Source organism: Aethalodelphis obliquidens, unplaced genomic scaffold, assembly GCF_003676395.1.
Source record: "Aethalodelphis obliquidens isolate GAN/ISIS:26980383/991018 unplaced genomic scaffold, ASM367639v1 scaffold22, whole genome shotgun sequence".
NCBI lineage: Eukaryota > Metazoa > Chordata > Mammalia > Artiodactyla > Delphinidae > Aethalodelphis > Aethalodelphis obliquidens.
This window is the reverse complement of record NW_020837966.1, coordinates 16,765,643-16,780,852: the sequence shown is the minus strand read 5'-3', so window position 1 is coordinate 16,780,852 and position 15,210 is coordinate 16,765,643. Positions and strand designations below refer to the sequence as shown.

The window sequence follows — 15,210 nt, the reverse complement described above, 5'->3', positions numbered from 1 at the left end:
ACATTTATTGAGCACTTACTATGTGCCAGACACTGTTTGAAGTGTTTTAATATGTATTAATAAATTTAATCCTCACAACAATCCTGACTGTATTACTACCATCCTTACCAATTATAGATAAGTACACCAAGGACGAGAAAGCATGAATCACTTGTTGGGTTTGTCAACTAGTAAATGTCAGAATTGGGATTTGAACCTAGGTAGCCTGACTCCAAAGCCTGTGATGTGATTTTAGCCAATATTATATTGCATCTCAGGGAAGATGGAAATTAGTCTCAAAATAAAGGAAGATTATTTAGATTAAAGAATTTTTCGCTTATGAAAAGAAAACCCACATTTTGTTATATTTCTAATTTGTCAAAGACCAGTGAAAACTTTCATCTCATTGGCCCAAGTTTTTAGATTAGCATCTAAAAACTGTTGCCTTAAACAATAGAGATCCAGGTGTCTAGAGCTGTGCTGTCCAATTTAATTAAAAGTAAATAAAATTTAAAATTCGGTTCCTCAGTCCTACCAGCCACATTTCAAGTCCTAATAGGCACATGTGGCTGATGGCTGATATTGGGTACCACAGATATAGCACATTTCCATAATTGAAGAAAGTCCTATCAGATAACACTGGACAAGTGTGTTTATTATATTAGGGAAAACAAAGCTATTTCAGCAAGAGGAATTATAACTGGGAAAATCATTATCTTAAAAATTATTATGCCTTCATCCCCAAGAGCTTAAGATGGGTTTGCTCTTTGATCCAGCAATTTCGCTTTTAGGAATTTTTCCCCTTGAATTAACTACAGGATGCTTTGTTTAAACTAGCCTTGTTTATACTAGTAACAAATGAAAACAGCCCAAATGCTCAACTAGTGGATTGTTTAATTATGGTCAGTCTTTACACTGGAATACTATAAACTCATTAAAATAACAGTGTAGGTGAATATTAAGTGACATAAAATGTTAAATCAAATTTTTTTAAGTAGGTTTTGAAAGAGAATATACAGTAAGATCTCATTTTTTGTTGTTAAAAGTATAAATGCTTCTTTTAAATTGAAGTATAGTTGTATTACAATGTCGTGTTAGTTTCAGGCATACAGGAAAGTGATTCAGTTATACATACGTGTGTGTGTGTGTGTGTGTGTGTGTGTATGTATTCTTTTTCAGATTCTTTTCCCATATAGGTTATTACAAAATATGGGGTATAGTTTCCTGTGCTATACAGTAGGTCCTTGTTGGTTATTTATTTTATATATAATAGTGTGTGTGTGTTAATCCCAATAAAAGTATAAATGCTTATAAGTAATATGCTTAGTAAAAATATCTGAAAATGTTTAGTGTTCTGACTTATCTGAGGCACCAGATTATGGACATTTAAATGTTTATCTGTATTTTTAAACTTTTTTGCAATGAACTTGACATGCTTTTGTAACAAGTGAGGTATAATCAAAGTCATTTTTAATTAAAAAATTAACTTCAAATTGTGTTCTCACTGTGCTGGAAAGTGGACAAAGTGATTTAAGGATGCTGTGAATGACAGTCCACTACCCAAATTCATGCTGCAGAGTATTTTTGTATGGCCCATGAACTAAGCATGGTTTTAGATTTTTGAATACTGGAACAGAAATCAAAAGCAGTAATATTTTGTGACATAAAAATTGTATGGGGCTTCCCTGGTGGCGCAGTGGTTGTGAGTCCGCCTGCTGATGCAGGGGACACGGGTTCTTGCCCCGGTCCGGGAGGATCCCACATGCCGCGGAGCAGCTGGGCCTGTGAGCCATGGCCGCTGAGCCTGCGCGTCCGGAGCCTGTGCTCCGCAACGGGAGAGGCCACAGCAGTGAGAGGCCCGTGTACCACAAAAATACAAAAAAACAAACAAACCAAAAAAAAATTGTATGAAATTTTAATTTACGTGTCCACGGTCAAATTTGATTGGCACGCAGTCACCTCCATTCACATACATATTGTCTACACTGGTCTCTTACTTCAAGGGCAGAGTTGAGTCATTGCGACAGAGATCATCTGGCCCACAAAGCCAAAAATATTCGCTGTGAGGCTCTTTACAGAGAAAGGATTTCCTGCTCTCGTTGCTTCCAATCTATTTTATTCAATACACCCTTTTTTAAAAGTCTTTTAGTTTTTTCCTCCATATTTATGACTCAGAGTCACATCACTTGTGCTTCCCCTAAGACTCATCTATGATGCACCAGGATACTAAGCCACAAAGACAGTTTTCCCAGTTATCTCTTTATGTTCCCATTCCTTCAGTTTCCAGTAAGTTTCCTTCCTTTTTTTTTTAATTGAAGTATAGTTGATTTACAATGTTGTGTTAGTTTCATGTGTACAGCAAAGTGATTCAGTTATACCTAGATGTAATTTTTTCAGATTCTGTTCCCTTATAGGTTATTACAAAATATTGAGTGTAGGGCTTCCCTGGTGGCGCAGTGGTTGAGAGTCTGCCTGCCGATGGAGGGGACACAGGTTCGTGCCCTGGTCCGGGAGGATCCCACACGCCGCGGAGCGGCTGGGCCCGTCAGCCATGCCCGTTGGGCCTGTGTGTCCGGAGCCTGTGCTCCACAACGGGAGAGGCCACAAAAGTGAGAGGCCCACATACCACAAAAAAAAAAAAAAAATATTGAGTATAGTTCCCTGTGCTATACAGTAGGTTCTTGTTGGTTATCTATTTTACTTTTAATTCTATTTTATTATTATTTTTTTGAATGTTATTTATCTTTTTATACAGCAGGCTCTTTTTATTTTGTTCTATATTGGAGAAATTTGATTTACAATGTTGTATTAGTTTCAGATGTACAGCAAAGTGATTCAGTTATACATATACATATATCTCTTGTTTTTCAGATGCTTTTCCCCTATAGGTTATTACAGAATATTGGGTAGAGCTCCCTGTGCTCGACAGTAGGTCCTTGTTGATGATCTATTTTATATATAGTCATGTGTATTGTTAATCCCAAGCTTCTAATTTATCCCTCCCCGCTCCAGTAAGTTTCTAATCAGCTTATAACAAGTTTGCCAGAAATGTTAGGCGGCTCCTCGTTTCCTGAATTCTTTTTTTTTTTTTTTACCGTCACAGAGAAATGCTGTCGACGCACAGCAGTCCTTACAGAACTCTGGAGAGGCGGCCCCAGGGAGGGCGAAGCGTGCCCACCACACCTGTTCTCACCCGGAACGCTTACAGCAGCAGCCACTTGCAGTAAGAGGGCTTCATTCCAGTCGCTTTCTCTCTGTTGACTTTTGCTTTAAGGTTTTGTTTTACTTCACTGTGGTTTGTTTGTTTTTTAATTTGGCTGCGTTGGGTCTTCATTGCTGTGCACGGTTTTTCTCTAGTTACAGCGAGCAGGGGCTACCCTTCGTTGCGGTGCGCGGGCTTCTCATTGCGGTGGCTTCTCTTGTTGCGGAGCACGGGCTCTAGGCGCGCGGGCTCAGTAGTTGTGGCTCGCGGGCTCTAGAGCACAGGCTCAGTAGTTCTGGCGCACGGGCTTAGTTGCTCCACAGCATGTGGGATCTTCCCAGACCAGGGCTCGAACCCACATGCCCTGCGTTGGCAGGTGGATTCTTAACCACTGTGCCACCAGGGAAGTCCCTTCACTGTGTTTTTAATCACTTTCTGCAGTGGGACTTTATTTTATGGCTGTACACTTTCTATGCACTTAACAGATCAAATATGTGAGCCAAGAAAATGTGCTTGAAAATGTACATGGTTTGGGTAGATACTGGATTTTTTGCGCCTTAATTTTTCCAACTGGACATTACCATTTGTTATTCAATGGTGAGGATGAAGATAATGACAGTAGCAACATTTTGAAGTGTTTACTGAAGGCTGTGCTATTTTATATGCACTATATTATTTAGTCCCCGCAACAAGTCTGACTGGAGTTACTAGATACTGTTTTTTTCCTCATTTTACAGAGGAGGGAGGGAGATTAGTTAAATATCTTGTCCACATTCATACTGCTGGGAAATGATGGAGCCGTAACTCAACCCAGATGCCTCCAGTGTCAAAGCCAGACTCTGTTCCCCAACAAATGCTGTGTTCACCCTAGTCTATGTATCCTGCTATCCTGTTGGAAGAAAGAACCCTCCAAAGACATGTGGGATTTTTCTTAGGCTTTGATGTAGGTTATACAGCATCAGTTTATCTTCCCTATTGTCAAGGAAGGATGTGGATTGCCCAACTGACAGAATTGATTTCTTTTCTCATTTTGACCATGTGAACCCAGTGGTTTCTGTTGTGTGTTCAGCTTTGGAAACCTTAAAAATCCTAGTGCAGTTCAGGAGCTATTAAATCGTTCGACGTGGTGTCCTTTTCCCTTCCCTCGGTCCTCCTTTCCCTGTTGGTCTTTTACAAGTTTGCTTCCTCCTCTTTCAGACCCGAATCTTCATCTCAGCACTGCCGCCAGCGGAGTGGAAGCCTTGAGTCCCAGTCTCATCTGCTCTCTGAGATGGACCACGATAAGCCATTTCTCTCCCTCTCCAAATCCCAAAGAAGCAGCAGCACAGAAATCCTGGATGACGGGTCTTCCTATACCAGCCAGTCGAGCACAGAGTATTACTGCGTGACACCCGTGGCCGGACCCTGTTACACCACCCAAACTCTGGACACTCGCTCCAGGGGTCGGAGAAGGTCCAAGAAACAGAACGTTTCCACTTCAAATTCAGGAAGCATGCCCAACCTAGCACAAAAGGATAGTCTGAAGAATGGCGTCTACTCAAAGAGTCAGGAGCAGCCTTCTTCCAGTTACTACACTGCCGGGTACACGCCATATGCAGAGTGTGATCTGTATTACAGTGGTGGCTACGTCTACGAGAACGACACTGAAGGACAGTACAGTGTCAATCCTTCCTACCGGTCCTCCGCCCACTATGGATATGACCACCCAAGGGACTACAGCAGGTCGTTTCATGAAGACGAGGTCGACCAGGTGCCCCATAACCCGTATGCAACTCTCCGGCTGCCGAGGAAGGCTGCTGCCAAGTCAGAGCACATCACCAAAAACATCCACAAGGCCTTAGTGGCAGAGCACCTGCGTGGCTGGTACCAGCGGGCCTCTGGGCAAAAGGAGCAGGGCCACAGCACACAGACTAGCTTTGATTCGGACAGGGGATCGCAGAGAAGCCTGGGCTTTGCCGGGCTGCAGGTACCCTGTTCTCCAAGCAGCCGAGCGTCTTCCTACTCTTCAGGTAAGAATACTGCAGAGGCACTTGATATCCAGATTTCATTTACCTCATGTTCCCCACCTACCCCAAACCAACTCCCCTCAAGGGTCACGAGACCAGGACCCAAGGTCAGGAGAGTGGTAGCCATTGGGTAGAGCCACAGATTCAAGTCCAACAAACGTTTATTGAGCACCTACTCTCTGTGCTGCCCTGGGTTAGGGGCTTTCATATATTTTTATCTTTTCTAGGTCTTCCGTTGACAATCACATCTCTTTAAAGTGTTCCGGGCTTTGGGATGAGCAGATACACACTACTATATATAAAAGAGATATCCAACAAGGGCCTACTGTATAGCACAGGGAACTATACTCAATATTTTGTAATAAACCTATAAGGGAAAAGAATCTGAAAATGGGGCTTCGCTGGTGGCGCCGTGGTTGAGAGTCCGCCTGCCGATGCAGGGGACACGGGTTCGTGCCCCAGTCTGGGAGGATCCCACATGCTGCGGAGCGGCTGGGCCCGTGAGCCATGGCTGCTGAGCCTGAGCGTCCGGAGCCTGTGCTGTGCAACGGGAGAGGCCACAGCAGTGAGAGACCCGCGTACCGCAAAAAAAAAAAAAAAAAAAAAGAATCTGAAAATGAACATTTTATTTTTATATATATATATATATATATATATATATATACACACACACACACACACACACACACACACAGACATACCTATATATATATATATATATGTATACGTAAACTGAATCACTGTGCTGTACACCTGAAACTAACAGAACATTGTAAATCAACTATACTTCAATATTATACATCTTTCCCTGTTCACAACTAGGAATTGGATTATCCAAAGGCTGTTCGTTCCAAATGCTCAGGTCTCTGTGTAAGGCTTCTAATGAGTCTGATAGGAGGTGGCATTTACTAACCACTGTTCCTGGCAGTGTTCTAAGTACTTTGCAGGTCTTAATTCAGTAATCATATGTATTCTACTTTATGGTTGATTTAAGGGACTTTCAAAGATAATTTGGATTAGAGGTGTTCTCTTCACGTGTTGACTTTGGTCCCTAACCCCACTACTGTTCCTGGAGGGTTTACTGCGTACCTCCAGCTGTGCTAGGCATACTTTAAGGAGAGAAATGGGGGCCTAAATGGAGAGTCTGCCCAGGGTTTCATTTATTCAGCAAACAAGCAGGCGTAGATACTGAGCATCCAGTTTCAAGCCAGTTCCTGGCCTGGATGAATTCACAGTCTACTTAGCAGCCAGAGGAATCTATGAAAATTAAGCAATATTAAAGCTCTAAGAAATGGTTGAATTCTCAAACCGCATGAAAAACCGAGGTCATGAGTCTTGCCCCCTCTTTCAAGCACGACACCTTAGTGAGACATAGCTCAGGGATCCCTGAATCATTGTGTGATCTTCGGTGAAAAGTATTCCTTTAAAAGTTTCCTAATGTTGTTGACAAGAGGCATCTCCATGGAGATTTCTATTTGGGTTCTAGTGTTCTCGTATTTGTCCAGGACTTTGGACTTCTGCTTTGGACTTCCCATTTATTACCACATCTAACATGTGAAAAGCCTCCTGTAGTTATTTCTTATCTGTGGCTCTGATTAGAGAATGCCTTTCTTCCCCCTCAAGTTCTGGGTGTTGCATGAGAAACGTGCAGAAACCAAAGGAAGAGGGCTGGGGTGCATGTGGATGGTCATCAGGGCACAGCACTGGGGTGATGCCTCTTTAAACAGCGAGGCCAGGGAGAAGCAGGTGTAACTCAGAAACTTCAGCATTCCTGGCCCGTGGCTCAGGACTGGGGCAAAGGTGAGAATGGAGATAACACTTCCTGGACCCAGTGTGAGAGTGTGAACCTTGCTGATACCAGCAGGATTTGGCCCCATAGGCCAAAAGGCATCACATTTTAAGGAATAAGACGGATGGAATCAGTGCTCCCAGAATTCCCTTTTGGAATTTTCCTCATTCCTGTCTACAGTTTATAGCTACAGAAATGTCTTATAACAGGCACGCATCATTCTCACAGAGAGATAAGTTTCCGATTATTTGCCGGTTAGTCAGGGGTTTTGTAATCTCTTCTAGCCACCTAAAGGCTCTCGGGGTGACTCAGTTTTAGTAGTAAGGACAGTCACCATTTATTGGCAACTTAACCCTGTGCCACCCGACCTGCTCAGCGCTTTATGTGTACTCTCCCACTTAATGTATGCAGCAGTTCTACGTAATGAGTGCTGTTGTTATGTGTATTATTATTATTCTACTCTTGCAGCTGAGGCAGTTCTGACTCAGAGCGTTTAAATGACCCTGCCCGAGCTCCCAAGCTAGTTAAGTGGCAGAGTAGGAATTCGGTCACAGCTCAGACATCCTAACCACCACGCCTCTGAGTTATGAAACCTTCCTGGAAGCTTAAAGTGGGAATGTTACATCTTTGAGTCAAAGCCTTGTGGCACGCAGGACCACAGATGAGTTTTGAAATGTGTTTGTCTCACACTGTCACATGTGCTTTGTGGGTGTGAGAGAGAAGAGGAAGAGGTTGGCCTCCAGGAGCAGGAAATGGAAAGAGCTGGAAGAGGCTCCAGGAACAGTGTGGGGTTTTTGAGTCGTGGATGACTGGCCTGGCGTTATGCAGCCCAGGCATGGGGCAGGACTAGTTTTAGAGACAGGACAGCAAACGCCCAGCGATGAGGCATTCACTGGGTTTTGCTCCCAAATGATGCCCATGTCTATTTTTTTTTTAACCATTAAAAAAAAATTTTTTTTAGTTGAAGTATAATTGATTTACAATGTTGTGTTAGTTTCAGGTATAAAGCAAAGTGATTCAGTTATACATGCCTATATATATTTACTTTTACATGTATATGTGTGTATCTATATATTCAGATGCTTTTCCCATAGATGTTATTACAAAATATTGAGTAGAGTTCCCTGTGCTGTACAGTAGGTCCTTGTTGTTCATCTATTTTATATACAGTAGTGTGTATCTGTTACTCCGAAATCCCTAATTTATCCTCCGCACACCTTTCCCTTTGGTAACCAGGTTTGTTTTCTATGTCTGTGAGTCTGTTTCTGTTTTGTAAATAAGTTCATTTGTATCACTTTTTAGATTCCACATAGAAGTGATATCATATGATATTTGTCTTTCTCTGTCTGACTGACTTCACTTAGTATGGTAATCTCTAGGTCCATCCATGTTGCTGCAAATGGCATTATTTCATTCCTTTTTGTGTATACCCTTGTCTTGTTACAGATTAGTCCTGCACAAGAACTAAATCTCTTCTTCCTGAAATCTTTCCTATACTAGTTTCCCTCCCTACCCCACCCCCAAAACTTCTTTTTAAAAGGCAAAAATGTGCCTTGACGCTGCTAGTGACCCAATATTGCCTTTGGCTGGGGAACGAGCAAGTCTCAACAAGTCAACGTATGGAATGCTTTTCCTCTAAAGGTCTCCAAAAACTCAAACTTGTCATCTTACCTTTACAATTGAGCCTATGAAGCTGTCCAGCCACCATAGCCTCACTGGGACACTGGGAAGATTCTTTCAATATATGAGATTTTTTTTTCTGGCTTGTCTTTTGGGTTATTTTTTTATAGTATGTCTTTCAATTAACTTAATTCACATTTATAACAATAATGTTATCATTTATTGCTAGGCACAGTGCTAAATATTTGCACAAATTAGGTTATTTAATCCTGGTATCATCCCTATACAGAATATTTTTATATTATTATCTCCACTTTACAGACAAAGAAACTAAGGCTTACAGAGCATAAGCTATTTGCCCAATGTCACACGGCCAGTAAGTAACCAAATTGGAATAGGAACTCTGTTGGTTCCCAACATTGGCTTGTAAGCTCTACTCTGCACACAGCTGATTAATGTACATCTAAATGGCCTAAACAATTCTCACTTTGAACAGTCCCACTAAATTTGTCTTTTTTCATTTTTCTTTCTAGTGTCTTCTACAAATGCTTCCGGGAACTGGAGGACCCAGCTAACTATAGGGCTATCTGAATACGAGACCCTGGCACATTCTTCCTACACCAGCTGCTATGGCAACGTCTGTAATCCTTTGCCCTCTCCAGGCAGGTGAGAAAGGCATGCGTAAAACTTTCAGTACCCTGTTCCTGGTCTAAAGAATTCAGGAATCCAGTTTTATTTTATGAACGCTAAGTAATCTAGCTCAAGGGTTGGCAAATTATAGTCTAAAACCGGCTGCCACCTATGTTTATAAATAAATTTTTATTGGAAAACAGCCATGCTCACTCATTTACATGTTACCTATGGCTGTTTTTGTACTATGAGGGCAGAGTGGAGTAGTTGCAACAGAGATCTTATGGCCGACGAAGCCAAAAATATCTGGCCCTTTAAGAAAAAGCTCACTGGTGCTCAATCTAGCTCATTCAAATCTGACCGTCTTCTTAGAGTCCTGTACATTAAATTTTGTGTCTGAAGGGTTCTTGTTAATTGCTATACTTGAAACTGTACTATTGATATACCCAGTTAAGACTTTTCTGGAACCTTGCAGGAAAAATATCTCTATCCCAGAAAAAGCTGTTCATACCAAGATTCCTCATAGACAGTTGGTGGGCTTGATTTCAAACATTTGCTGCCTTTTTGTGTCTAACCCAATGTTCATTAAGAAGCAACAGACGCAGCCAGCTGTCCTGTGTGTCTGTCATAGTAGTTCTTTGTAAACATTTAGAGGAAATAGACAAGGTCACTTTGTTAAAATGTGACTATTAAAAAGATTGCAAACTCTGGTTTTTCAATTCTTCACATACATGGGAGGAGTTAAACTTGAAGCGGTCATTTTTCTCCATCACCTTCTCACAGAATATAATCTGTACCCCTGGTGCCAAGAAGTAAAGCATTTTCTGCTGCTTTTTGTTTTTGTTTAAGAAAATTTAATTTTGCTTTCTTTAAGTCAGATTGCGTCAGGCATAGGAGGCTTATTACATAGACAATAACTTTTAAAGGTGAATACTGGTGAATTTGAGGTTAGTTTCTTACTAAAGCACTCAATGTTTTAAGCAAATTGGAGATAATTCAACCCCAAAAGCTTGTTTTTCTTTTCCATATTTAGCAAAAGTTTTTCTTGGCTTGAAATATTAGGCCAATTGTCTCAACTCAACAAAGGGCATGCTCAAAATAGAATTTTAATGAAAATATACTTCAGAGGACGTCAGATAGCTTGGACTTCTGTAAATAATGCTTGCAAATGAGTTAAGAGCAGGAAGACTTTGGCCCAGAATTTGAGCTGAACTTTTTCAATTCAGTTCTAATCATTTTGTATAATACATTTGCAAATAATTTTCCTGTTTGTATACGTTCACTTTTGTTTTTGTTGACTGAGTTAGAAATGATATAAAACAAACGATTCAGGGCATAAGACCGTTCTCATATCCTTAACACCACTTTCATAGGACTCAGGAAGTGTTAAACATTTTTAGAGACAATCTGTTTTTACAAAGTCTGTCCCTCTATTACAGCCAGGCCAACATGGCTTGATAGCAGAGTCAGAAGGGGCATGATATACAGGAAATTAGAAACTATTTAAAGACCCCTATTGTGTATGTGTACGTGTGCACATAATATGAGCGCATTGTAGAAAATGTGTTCCCATTTTTTTTTTACAAAACTCTTTAAACCTCATTTTATGCAACCAATATGATATCCCACTCAATAAATATGCCGTACTTTATTAACAGTTCCCCATAGTTTGATTTTAAATGGCTTTTAAATTTTCTTCCTTTTTTTATTGTAAATAAAATACAATACTTTGTGCAAAGTATTTGTCTGAATTCTAGATTATTTCCTTAGGACACATTCCAATAAGTTGGTTTAATGGATTAAATTGAAAAGCATATTTTTTAAGCTCCTGCTTACTAGAAAGATTTGCCAACGTACCCTCCTATCCCAGAGAATTATGGGAATGCTTATTTCTACCCATTTGTCCGTTTAGGATTTTATTTTTATCATGTACAGTCTGATCAATTTAACTTGACCTATTAATAAGGCAAGTATAACAATACTCCATAAAGCTTTAGAAATTTGTTCTAAAACTGCGTGTTATTTTTTATGAAAATGTAATTATTAAAATAAGAGAAAAATTGGGTTTCAAGATAAAGATAAAAAACTTTAGATCTGCCCTTAAATTGAAGATTTGAAATGCTTAGCCATAGATCAGTATGTTTTTAAAAATGAAGTGCATGTTATTTAGAGATTCTTACCTCGGAGTGTCCAGGTCTTAATATTATAGAAAGCTGCAAATTTATACCAATAAAATTTTTTTCCTTGTGTGATGTAGTATAACTGTTAGCAGCATAAACTTTCTAAAATTAGAAATGTTGAAGTCTCTTCTGCTACCTCGTATGTAATATAGTCAAATTCCTGGCTCTGCTGCTGCAAACTGTGTTTTCAAATAACTTTTTTTCTTTTACTTCCTGTTTTCCGTTTCCTATCCTCTTCCTTATTGAACACTCCCTGTTACTAGGCAGAACCAAGGGCTTCTGTCTCGGAGAATGGTTGTGTCTCCAGAAATGAGATCAGTTTTCAATTCTCTTTTAAGTGTAGCCAGCTGTAGTAAGTACAGTCCCTCAGATCGGTGTGTCGCTTCTTGCCTAGCAGCAGCCTTGCTTGTTCTGACTGATGTGTGAAGTTACAGAAATCTGCTTTTGTTTTTATATTAGAAAAAAAACACTAAATATCTGGTTTTGCGTAGTGTTTACTTCCAAAGCTCTTTTCCGGAGGACTTTTTATTCACCTGTACTAAAAGACATTGGAGTTTAAAATAAAAAGAAAGCTACTAACTATTTAACCTATTCTAACCTACTATTACAGGAATGAGGTTTTGCTTATTGGAGTGGTCTGTATAACACAATGCCTTCTTTTGGATGTACTTTCCAAATGGGCCTGTGATTGTTTTATGTGATGCTGTTTCCAATTTACACTTGACCCATATACCCTAAGGATGTAAAATATGTCCCAAGGTACCCTCGCCTCCCTTTAAGTATATTCCTTTGTTTCAAAGAAAAACATCTAGTATATTTCCCTTAATTTGAAGACTGCTTAACGTCTAGCTGTCAAAAATACTTCAAAAGTCAAAAATACAACTCTCACACAGACTTAAAATGAGCATATGTCGAAGATTTAGTTAACTCATTCATGAGAGAACTAACAGAATGCTAAAGCTGGTTCCCAGATAATTCAAGAGACTGAATCCCACACACTGAAAGGGAGAGTACTGAGATGAGACTACTCAATTCAATACAAAACCAGTTAATATCCTACAGGGCAATAAAACTATGACCGTAATCTTTCTACTAGACAGAAGTTGTTTGTATTTCTTCCAAACAAAAACCCCCAAGTTAACATGTAACTTAACACAGTCTGGGTCCTCATCCATGGTAAATGTAACTTAGACAAAAGTCTATCTCTCAGGAGAAGTAAATACTCCTTGCATGGGCCTGTTGGACCATGTTCCAGTATGACCTTGAAAAAACACACAGCCATCCCTTGCCTTGATTTCCAAGTTTTGGATACTCTTCTTAACGGTGTTTTCTACTAACTTCTTTGAGTGTAGTAATCTTTGTACCCTGGGAACAAAAATGACAACAAGTTGTAACTTTTCTGGTTTCCTTTCATAGACCATACACAGAGACCGGTCAACTGGACAATACAGAGGGAAACCTGCTGGAAGACAGCCTGGAGAATAGTGAGCAGAGGCTCTTTTGGCACGAAGACTCAAAGCCTGGAACATTAGTCTGAACTGCAGTTGAGCCTCTTGACCGAGCACTGCATTCTCACACTAGTGTGCCTTGCAAAATGTGTTCGTCTTCCCAGAAGGCTGTTGGCTATAGAAACCTAAAGGCATCCAAGGTGGAAGAGAGGACTCCCGTGACCCCGGAAGTGAATCACACACTAAGCCACACAAAACCCCTGAACAACAACCCACCTTTCCCAGTCTAGGTGCTAACCTAACAGCAAGGTCAAGACCACATGTGAACCATTGCCAAGGAGGACTCAGCCTTTACCAAGAGCAAGCACTTTTTAAGAGAACAAAAGTTGTTGAAGGCAGACCTCAAAACTGTGAAAAGTGCGTTCAGGGTCTCCAACAGGAAAGAAGGACAGGGGAAATTTCAGAGCACAATTCAGAATGATGAGAGAAGGGAAGCCAGAAGCTCGTCACTGCTCACCATCGGAAAGTTTGAATTCGTGAGCTGGTGAAGAATTACATACTATGTCTACCCGGACATGAACAATTTAGACAGTATTAGAAAATTACTTGAAGAGAAGCTGGATTTTTCATGAATTCCTGAATGAGTGTAAATGTTTTTAGGCTATTATCAAGAGTGATGGTTTTCATAAGCACCATAAAATGGGTTCTGGAAAGACTTATGGCTGTAGCATCCTGTAATATAACTTCATGGTAGCAGATTGGGGAAAAATGAAGCAGCCCACCGCGTAACTGACAAACTCTGCTTGGAGAATTTTCTAAGGTACACTATCATTGAGTTCCTTTTTTCTTTCTACTCCAATGGCATGATGAGCTATTGTTCAGGCTGGTAACTCTCCAACACAGCTGTCATTGCAATGGCAGACTTGATGTGGAAAGTTTTTATAACCAAGAGTTTGAAAAAGTATTTTAAGGTGATACAGCAAGAACCCAACACAATATAAAGAAAAAAACCCACGAACACCACATCATTTTAGATGAATTGCGTGCCTTAAAATTGTGAACATTTGAGGAGTAAGCATATTGTCTGGATTCCCCAGGTAGTTCTAAGTCACCAAGTGACAAAAGCAAAATTAGTCATTAAAAACAAAAACGAAAACCTTCCAAGCTGCCGTAAATTTAATTATGAGGCTAAAACTACCTCATACTTTCCTTGGAAGAAATAATTCGCTATGGTTTATCGTTGGATGTTTTGGGTTGGTTTGTTGTTTTTTTTTTAACAAATATTTCCATATTCTAAATGGATCTTCTTTTTTCATCTTTACTCTGCTTCAGAATTCCATAAAAGGTGCTCCTTCCCCCTCTTTTATACAGTTTTCTTGTTCATATTGTGAATAGAGAAGTTTCTGAACAACTTTTGGGGAACATTTTCTATCTATATTCCAAAGCATGTAATATATACATAAAGTTGATTTGTTAAACTGGTCCTTAGTCATTTGTATCATTGAAAATGAAGTTTGGGGGAAAATAATTTGGAAAACAAAAAGACAGGCAAAAAAATAACTTATTCCTTTTTGCATATTTGTATAGCCTTCTAGAAACAGATATACCCTTTTGCATATTCTTTTACTGTTCTGACTTTTTTAGACCTATTATTTTTTTTACATAGGTCAATAAATGAAAGGTGTGCTACTGAAAATGTTTATGTATCCTTCCTTCCATTTATGTCCAGGGTTCATACAAACCAGCTGAAGGTACTCTACTTCAAGTAATCAGGTTGGACAAGATTGTAGATTTTTAGTTATGGTATTGCCATATTTTATTGATTCCAAGATGCCCACTTTTTCCTACTTACATCCCTGAAATCAGGATGCATCTTTTGATTGCTGACGTGTTATAGTTGAATTGGCAGTGTTTTCGGGTTTTTTTTCTTAGTGAGACATAACGTAACGCTGTGTCTTAGAATAAAATTGTCTTAGAATTGGTGAAATACGGTAGTTTATTACCTCATGGAGGATAACCAATGTAGGCTTCCTAATCTTACTAATGTTGTTTATTTGTAACAAGTCATTCATTCTAGTTTTTCAGACTGGCAAACAGGTCTTTTAAATTCAAGGATATATTTCATCTGACATCTTTTAATCCCGGACAGCGGGGAGAGGTGAGTGGGAAGTGAAACATAGGGAGATTAGTATTTCTGTGCAAGTACCTTACATGGAAATAACCTTTTCCTGTTCAAGAAATGGTATGCTCAGAATTGCAGGTGTACCTTGAAAAAACAGACAAAACTTGGCTCCCAAATGGAAAAAGAAGGTATAGAAATGGAAGCACAGTGGGGCTGCTGAATGATTTTCCCCTC

At 39.9% G+C, this 15,210-nt stretch overlaps 1 protein-coding gene across 8 annotated transcripts in view; it reads left to right on the top strand.

Moving 5' to 3' along the window:
* Nucleotides 1–14,342, top strand: part of FRMD4B (FERM domain containing 4B) — a 336,453-nt gene extending 322,111 nt beyond the window's left edge. For all 8 annotated transcript variants that reach the window (XM_027121373.1, XM_027121372.1, XM_027121370.1 and 5 more), the window contains 4 exons: nucleotides 3,083–3,202; nucleotides 4,379–5,190; nucleotides 9,130–9,262; nucleotides 12,823–14,342. In XM_027121373.1, coding sequence (XP_026977174.1) covers nucleotides 3,083–3,202; nucleotides 4,379–5,190; nucleotides 9,130–9,262; nucleotides 12,823–12,943 — 1,186 coding nt within the window. In that variant the 3' untranslated portion in view covers nucleotides 12,944–14,342. The remainder of the gene's footprint in view (nucleotides 1–3,082; nucleotides 3,203–4,378; nucleotides 5,191–9,129; nucleotides 9,263–12,822) is intronic.
* Nucleotides 14,343–15,210: the final 868 nt, after the last annotated feature.